Genomic DNA, 9,589 nt, shown 5'->3' with positions numbered 1-9,589 from the left:
AGAAAAAAAATTATTCCATTAATTAAATTAGGCATCATTCTCTACTAAAATTGATATTTATCTTACTTATTAACTTTATTGTAACAACTATAACTTTTAATTAATTTGACATGTATTAGGCTCTCACTAATAGTTCTTGTTTGATATGTTTATTTAATGAATTTTTAAATATTTTATTCTGTATTTTAGAAAGAAAAAAAATTCTCACATTATTATCATAATTAAATTACTTATTTTATTAATCAAAATAAAACAATTTATTTTATTAAATTAAAATTTTAAAATTCAAACAAACATTTTAATAATTAAACTAACTAAAAAGTTAACTAATTTTTTTTTATCCACAAAGATTTTGTTGAACAAATTCCTATAAACTCCTCCAAAACCAAGATTGAGATCAAACAAGTTCTAAAAATGTAGATTTCAAATTTGAGTACCTTTACATTATATACCTAGTATCATTTCTAATAATTCATTATTTGTAGAGACTAATACTTTTCAATTTGTTTATCTATTTGATATGAAATATATAAAAAAATTAAATAAGAATAAAGGATACAAATATATGTTTTTTTAATAAATCTTAGATAATATTATAAAAAAAACATTTTATTATGTTTTATATCAATTTTGTTGATTTTTTAAAATAAAATAAAACAAATGAGAAAACAAATAATCATAATTCTCTCATTCTTCAATGATAGCCGCAAAAGTCTTTTTTAGTTATCTCACTTCCTAGCCAATCTTTTTTAGCATCTAATTAATCAAAATTCATGCACATTGGGTTTAATTTTTGAACTGAAATTTGATATTTTTATTTAATTAAGCTTTTATATTTTATATTATATTAAAAATATATAATAATTTTGTATTAAAATTAATGAACATAATATAATTTTAAGTTTAAACTTTAATAGTATAATTTTTTAAATGGTGCTTAGATATGATTACCACATGAAACAGAATTAGTCGCACTCCGAAAAATAAGCGGAACTTAACGTTCTAAAAAAATTAAAATAAATATAATTAACACTAGGTATTTATTTAAAACCTTATTTACAAATTTAGCTAACCTCTAATAAAAATTTGAGTAATTAAAATGATTTATTTATAACTAATTAAAGATAATTTTCTTATAATTAAAATATAGGATAACTATTTCTAACTTATATTTAAATTTATCTAAAAAATAATAATAATTAATCAAGATAAGAAAAGCCTAATATAATTAAATATTCTATTTTAATTTATGAAAATTTATGTTTATTATATTGAAATAATGAGTAATGTCTTTTGGATTGAGTATGAAATTGAAATTGGACAAATGACTTGATTTGGATGTTGACAGTACTCTTTTCAGTATTGAGATCACATAATTAAGTAACGTGATAAAATTAGAAAGGTTTTGATTTTGTCATCTATATAAAATCTATATATATAAAGGTTTATATTTTGTGCTAATTGAACCCTATAATTTGATCAAATTATGACTTATTAGAAACTTTTTTTTTGTCTGAATTTTGATCGAAATAGTATTATAGTAAACCTTTGTTAATGCCTTTTAGGAGTTTCAATTGAGACTTATAAATGGTATTATGAGGGATTTAGTTGCATGGTATTATGAGAGATTTAGTTGCATATATATATATATATATTTATTTTTTTTTTAAGTTATTTAGGAAAAAGGTTAGTTGGTAATTATTTTGAAGATTATATATTTGTGACGCAATAGCTATATATTTGAAATTCGAACTTCGATCGTTTTATCGAATGGCTTTAATTTTGAATTATACTATATAAGGATTCAACCAGGGACAGATATAGGGACAGATATATGTAAGGGCTTATTTCGGTTGAAGCTCACCAAATTTTTATATTTTTTTATATGGTTCAAATTTCACTGTACTCGCTATTTTTTTTTTTTTAAAATTTAATATATATACTTTAATATTTTTTTTATCTAATTATTTTAAAAAATGGTAAAAACTTATATTCATGTACTAATTTTATTCAGAATTTTCTCGTTATATTTTTGTAAGGTAACCCAATTTTTTTAAGCCCACTCAAACTCCAATTCCTAAGTTCGTTCCTGAATTCAACTACCTAATTTTAGTCATTTAAAATTTTTCAAAAAACGTATAAATGTCCGCTCTTCTTATTTTAATGTAGTAGTTTTATTTTCTTAATTAATTTACAACATTTGTACCAACAAAAATAACAATTATCTATTTTTTCAATTTTTTAATATATTTTTACACATTATACATTTTTAAGATATTCAAACCATATATATTCAACCGTTTTAAATCCGTATCTCGAAAAAAAAAATACTCAATTTAAAACACAAGTACATCAGAATTTAGATAGATAGTTCAAAATGGTATGTCGTTATAAAGTTAATTGAAAAATAAATACAAAATTTCTTAAATCTTTTCTTAGATTACACATTATTGTAGTAATCTAACAAACTTTAACAAATTAGAAGGCATAAATCTAAAAAATAATAAAATTAAAAAAATATTTAATTTTAAAAATTACATCCAAAACGTTTTTAAATATAATTTCATTTAAAAACGTGACAAATGAATTAAAAAAAAAAATAATATGTAAAAAAAAGATAACACATATTTTGTCTGTCTAGCAAAAAGCTTCCATGAATAAATTTTTGATAATTCTGATCTCTAATATATAAGATAGTTCAAATTCGAGCACATATTGAAAATTTTGAAAAAATAAGTTAAAAAAACGATTTATTGTATGAAAAATATTAGCCATTTCTTATTATTAATATGCCTTATTTTTAAAGCCGTACGTAACCTGATTGATTCCTTATAAAATTTTAAAAACGATACAAGTATTTTGTTACGAATTTCACTTCTCCCTCTGTCGGCTTCACACAAAACTCAATTCTGTTTCCACTCTTTCATATTTTTTTCTCTTTCAGGGTGGATTCCAGCCCCACCTAAATTAAAAACTTAAAATAAAATATTTTATATATGTTAAACATATAACTCATAGCCCAGTTGGCTATGTAAATAAACTTTGAACTTGAAGTCAGGTAACTTATATTTTAAAAACTAATATAATTTTTATCTATAATAATATTATTTATTTTAAAATTATATTTATATAATAATTAAACATTATTTTTTATTTATTTCAATGTAATTAATAATACAAATTATTTATAAGGGTAAAATATAAAAATTAAAATAATAATATAGTTTTATATTTCTTAATTTTAAACTATTTTAAAAATCTATAAAAAAATATAAATTAATATTAATAAACAAGTTAAAATAGTTACATTGATTTGGTTCGGTATTTAAATAAAAAAATTTGATATCCCTACTCAAGAACCTAACAAATCTCCTAGAATTGATGTTGATGTAAGTTCTCTTAAACTTGATCCAGCGTTACATATTCCGATATGGAAATATCATTTTAATCAAATGGATGAAATTAGACGAACTTATATCATGATGGGGTCATATCAACCTATTAAGGATGAGTACCCGCCGACCAAATTTGGAAATCAAAATCGACGGTTCCAAAGTCATTGGTTTAAAAAATTTACTTGGTTAGAATACTCTCCTTTTAAAGATACTGCTTTTTGTTTCTCATGTTTCTTGTTTGAACATAAGCAACACCAAAACCTACATTTACAATAGATGGATTCAAATATTGAAAGCGAGTTAATGATGGAGATAAATGCTCTTTTGTTATGCATATATGATGTAATATTTCACCACATAATAGGACAATTGAATATCTTGATAATTTAATGAATATCCTTGTCATATTGACAAATTACTGAATGCACAGTCTTCAGATGAAAAAAAATAACAGATTACGGCTTACAACAACTATTGAAAGCACTCGGTGGCTCACTTTGCAAGCGTGTGCATTGAGAGGACATGACGAGTCTCCATCTTCTATTAATCACGAAAATTTTATTGAAAAAAAAATGGAGCATAGAAAGTTAAATCTGAGATGCAAGTTGGTGTTAGCCCAGGTAATTTTTTATCCTGGCTTCGCCCCTGGATAGATGTATGACGAAAGAAATTCGTTGTCTAGAGATTCATGGCTGAATGGGTTCATTCTCAGCCGAAACCGGTCCTTGATCTTTTGTCAACTCAAGTATTCGATGTTAAAAGACAAAGGTTACTCTATCAATTTACTAAATAATCATTATCAATAATATAAATACTCTAAATTTCTTTTTTTACCCTTATATGTGTCGCCATCAACAATTACCAACAAATGTCCACAAAGTGATGACAAGATGGGTAACTTGTAGAGTTAGTTAACTTCTTTGTTTAAATTTAATATATTTATTTAAGTTAAAATAAAATTAACACAGTACTCAGTTTAAATAAATTTTAATAAATTTTGCAAACCACTAATTCCACTAATATAAAAATTAGTCCATATCACACATTTTTTAAATCCAGTTAGTTTGAAACCGATGTATTCTCGAAAAAAAAAAAATAATTTAAAACATAAATAAATCTAAATTATTAAACTGGACATAAAACTATATTGTTTGGAAGTTAGGTGAAAAAATAAATACCAAATTTATATCTATCCAAAAAATTTCAATTTTTTCATAAATTATATATTTTGTAGTCACCAAAAATATTTGATTATGCAACTGTTAATGTAGGAAGTTTCCATGTAAGTTCTTTGTGGTATTTTTGAGTTTAATAAAAGTTTTGTACGTCTTGTGAAGTCTTTTTAAGTTCGCGGGTCTCTTTGACATTGTTTTTATAAACGAAATTTATTTGATATTGAATTACAATGAGTTTGTTAATTCAATTTTGGTTTAGGGTTTCCAAGACGGAAGGATGTTGAGCAAAATCTCCAGCACCGATGATGTTTCCAGAGATTTCTCCTCACAGATCGAGAAGTTTAAGGCAATGCGATTGATTTCCGATAATTACGTCCGCACTTTCACGGATCTTAATTACGATTCTGATGACTACAATCTTGACTGGACCGATCCCGAAGAATTTATGCGGCTGGAGGTTAGCAAAAAAGAACTTATCTATATTTATTTGTTGAATTCTTGATTGATTAACTTATCTATGTATGTTTATCTTCTGACCAAAGGGTATGACTAGGCTATTTGCTCTTGTTGGTAACCCTGCATTTTTGTACTCGTACGCACTGTTGCCTTTGGCCTACTTCAATGCTCAACATGTGAGTTAATTATACATTGTTAATTAAAGTAGAATGAATGCATGAATGAATGAATGTGGTTCAAAGTTCTAACCAATTATGCAATGAATTGATGATAATTACAGAAGACAGATTTTGAATTTCACAAGTTTGTGAGAGCATATTTCAATCATGCTCATCCCATGTACATAGTATTTGAGGCCATCAGCCCTACCATTGCTGGAGGACTTCCTTTAGTCTTCCAATCACATATTGGCCTTCGACCCGGATGGCCATTACGTGAGGAGGTGTATTTCTGTAAGTTGCACCCCATTGATTGTAGCTATACTCTTGATGATCTTCCAGTTTCCTCCTCAACTCCCACTTTTGATCATACCAAAGCCTGTGTTCTTGCTGCTGCTGCGTTCGCTATCTGCCAAACGGTTATCTTGCCCTTCAATTCTCACTTTCACTCTCACTCAAAACTTCCCTGTTTCCTTTGCTAATATTTATTTTAATGTCCTACTTACCTGATCAGGAAGACCACTTAACTTTGAAGGACATTGTTAGTTTTGAAGAGATTGCAGAACCAACTCTGGTTGGTGAATTTGACGTTAAGTACAAGATAATCTTTAACGTGTTTAAAACAAAAGATGTTTCTTTTGTTACGGGACCTGTTGAAATAGTGGTGGAATTTCGTCAACAATTTCAAACAATGGATGTGATATCCATTGTTAAAAATGAGATGCCAAATGAAGTTAAGGTTAGACCAGACCTCCTTAAATTAGATATGTGGTGTGGGATAAGGTTATCAACTAATGCTAATACATTATGTTAAAAATAGTGAGTAATCTCTCGGACAGAGTGTGAAATCTAAATGACATGATTTCTAAGGATTGAGATTACATAAGGTCTTTGATATTGTATCTATATTTTCTTTCTTGTGGTGTTTAAATTTTGTGCTAGTGATCTCTATAATTTGATCAAATGTTGATTTACTCCTTTTGGAAACTCATTTTGTGTCTGAATTTTGATCCAAATGGTATCATATTGGAAACCTTATGTTAATACCCTTTAGGAATTTCATTTGACACACCTATAAACAGTTTTCTTAGGGATTTAGATATAGAAACTAAAGTATTTTCAAGGAACATTGTATACACTTTGTTGTTATTGTCATATCATCAAACCTTTAATTTGTGAGCTTACTATATGCAACTGTTTATTACAGGAATGATTTGAATTGAAAGAATACAGGAACAAGGTTATAGTGTCTTAAAGACAATAATAAGGTAATAAAGATAAAAGAGATTTTCTCTATAACTATGTTTCATCTCTCCTTTGTATTTCCTTATTTTTATTTTTGTGAGAATGAATACTTTGATTTTAGTATAAAAACTTTACTCACTCAATTTTCACTTAATACATGTAGTCTCATTTTCAACCCGATGTTTATGGACTATCACATTTTTTAGTTTTTTATATACTCTTATCCTTAAATTTATTTAGTTTCATAAATTAATTAAGCTAATAAACATAATAGAGTTTACAGACATAATATAAATATAATAAACTAAACATATTGTTCATTTTCCCAATATAAACATAATAGAGTTTACAAACATAATATAAATATAATAAACTAAACATATTGTTCATTTTCCCTAATCTGATTCCTCTTCATTTTCATCTTCCTCTTCCCCTGATTCCTCTTCATTTTCATCTTCATCTTCCTCTTCCTCTGATTCTTCTTCATTTTCATCTTCATCCTCGCTTTCCTCCTCATTTTCATCTTCCTCGGATTCCTCTTCATTTTCATCTTCATCCTCGCTTTCCTCCTCATTTTCATCTTCCTCTGATTCCTCTTCATTTTCATTTGCCTTTTCTCCTGATTCCTCTTCATCCTCGCTTTCGTCTTCAAACATTATTGGGTAATAAATGTTATGTAGGAGTTTTTTTCCATTATAAGTAGAGGTACGACAAATTTTGCCATACCCATTTACTCCCCAATCATGTATTCCATATGAATTCTTTATAATCCAGAATTTGTTATCATCTTGATCCGTACCAAAACCAACAATTAATACCGCGTGTTTAGCTGGATTGTCATATTTATCATCAACTCTTTCATTTATATTAAGACCAGGACTCATCTTATATATTTGCTGCAATATTCAAATAATATATTTTAGTTGAATATTATTATTAAAGAAGAATAATAAATTTACCTCTTTTATATTTTTGAACGATCTGGTGATGTAAAGTGATGCAGCCACAGGTTGTATTCGTACCCTCTCCATTATCTCTTGTTCATCTCCATCTATTTTTATAAAATCTTTTATTTTTATTTTATTTTTACCCATTGGCTGCAAATAAAATATAATTAAATGAAAAATATTATTATAACAATATAATTAAATATAATAATTATAATTACCTTCTCTTCAATATTGACCAGTTGTCTTCTACCAACAAAAGGGTAATCCTCTTCTTTAGAGATGCCATAATCCTTGACATAAGTAAATGCATCTCTGTAATTGGCGCCGTAGCCACCAAAATTGTCCAATAAATTATATGGAGAATAAGGTTTCAGAAAATCAAATAACTCCTGTGGAGATAGAATGACAGCAGGTTTGTTTGCAAAGAAGATGTTATAACAGGATTCGATAGCAGCCGCCACAACAATCGCCCAGCAACAAGCTGTAAATAATATACAAAAAGTTATAATATTATGTATTTATGTAAATTGTTATTATTAAATTAATAAAATATTTAATAATATCTTACTGGCTTTTCCTTGATCACGAACAATAGTAACAAAATCTCCATCATATTCTCTCAATTCTTCCAACCAGTTACAATTCTGAAAATAGATGGCATAAACAAATACAAATTATTACAAAAATGTTGAGTAAACATAATTATTATCAATAGAATTAAATAACTAATTTTAATGCAAAAATATATTATATTCTTTAATTATTAGTGTATCATACCTCATTATCAACCATAAACATAATATACCGATTTCTAAAACCATCTACAAGAAGAAAAAAAAAATGTTGACACAGTTAGTACAATAATATTATATAAGAACAAATAAAAACAGTTAGTGTAATAATAAATTAATAATAATCTTTATATACTTATATTATTCCAATTCTTTCTATTTTTTTTTTGTATAGTATACTAACTAAAATCAATATTCATGCTAATAATTATGAACTTGCTATTAACTACAAGAAAAGTAAATATCTTTAATTATAAAAGACTAATAATAAAAAGTTAAATTCTTAATATTTTTGTGATAATAAAAACACAAAAAAAAAATTATGTACTTACTAATTTGGTAAAAAAATGTTATAAACTCATTTACCTTACCTGTTATTGTTTTATAAACTTGTATTAAATCTAATATTGTTTCAAAAATCAACTTTTAAAAATGTTTAAAACTAAGTTTTATTATCATTTTTCTTAACTTAGAATGAGAAGAAAGTTTAACTGTGGGTTTTATAAGTTATATATGTGTCTAACTTTGGGACAAATAGATTTTCAATCAAATATGCTAGAAGTTGATTACATTGTGAAAGTTGGTGAAGAAAAGTGAAATAAATTAAGCATACCCATGATCGTTCACTGGTTTCTGTTCAAAATGAGAATAATTGAAAAGTTGTGTGATTGATGATCTTCGGGTCTCTTCTTCTCTTTTGATCTGTTATTAACCAAAACAAAATGAATTAATTGTTAATTAACTTATAAATGGATGTTCTTCTATAACAACAATGATAGAGTATTAGTTAAGAAATAAAATATAACAAGAGAGGATTATAATAGAGTAACAAACAAAAATATACATACATTCTTCTTCTTCTTTCTTGTTCCGTTCCTTGATCTGTTTCTTGAGAAGAAGAAAGATGTTTCATTTACTAAGAAGAAGAAGATTAATATAAGAAGAAAAATATAGGCATATAGGTATAGCTATAGGGTTACAGATATTCTTTAGCATGCTTTTTGATCATTGAATATGCATGTTCTTAGTTTGTCTAATTTAATTTTAAATATTTTATTAACTATCTATTAGTTTGATTAATTAATTTTTTCAAACTCTTTCATTGCATTTGCATAATTAATGTCACTTATATATTTCACTATTTAAACAATTTTTTTGACAGTTCATAATTATTTTTTTGTCATGTAATTAATTAAATTTTATATTTTGTTATAATTAAAGCAAATCATGATATTGTGTAACTAACTATCTATTTTTAAATATTAAACTATATAAACATATTTAATTATAACATTATACTATATTAAATATAATTCACTTTTATTAAACAAAATTTAATTTTATTAAATGTTATTTTTTTTTAGTTTTACATAAGTTTGAATACATTATTAATTTAAGACACGTTTTGAATAATTTTTT

The 9,589-nt window shown here is 25.6% G+C and overlaps 1 protein-coding gene across 1 annotated transcript; it reads left to right on the top strand.

Moving 5' to 3' along the window:
* The first annotated feature begins 4,821 nt into the window (after positions 1-4,821).
* Positions 4,822-6,148, top strand: LOC124937003. The gene is made up of 4 exons (XM_047477525.1): positions 4,822-5,027; positions 5,113-5,202; positions 5,307-5,603; positions 5,699-6,148. The coding sequence occupies exons 1-4, from the start codon at positions 4,848-4,850 to the stop codon at positions 5,996-5,998; spliced, it is 867 nt and encodes a 288-aa protein (XP_047333481.1). The 5' UTR covers positions 4,822-4,847; the 3' UTR covers positions 5,999-6,148.
* Positions 6,149-9,589: the final 3,441 nt, after the last annotated feature.

This window comes from Impatiens glandulifera, chromosome 4 (assembly GCF_907164915.1).
Source record: "Impatiens glandulifera chromosome 4, dImpGla2.1, whole genome shotgun sequence".
Lineage (NCBI taxonomy): Eukaryota > Viridiplantae > Streptophyta > Magnoliopsida > Ericales > Balsaminaceae > Impatiens > Impatiens glandulifera.
The sequence above is the reverse complement of the archived record's forward strand: the minus strand, read 5'-3'. Positions and strand labels throughout refer to the sequence as shown.

Excerpts from the sequence above, each read along its gene's own strand:
- LOC124937003 (XM_047477525.1), top strand. The coding sequence starts at position 4,848 with ATGTTGAGCAAAATCTCCAGCACCGATGATGTTTCCAGAGATTTCTCC. Across the intron at positions 5,203-5,306 it reads CCTACTTCAATGCTCAACAT|AAGACAGATTTTGAATTTCA; the intron begins GTGAGTTAATTA and ends TGATAATTACAG. Across the intron at positions 5,604-5,698 it reads CGTTCGCTATCTGCCAAACG|GAAGACCACTTAACTTTGAA; the intron begins GTTATCTTGCCC and ends TTACCTGATCAG.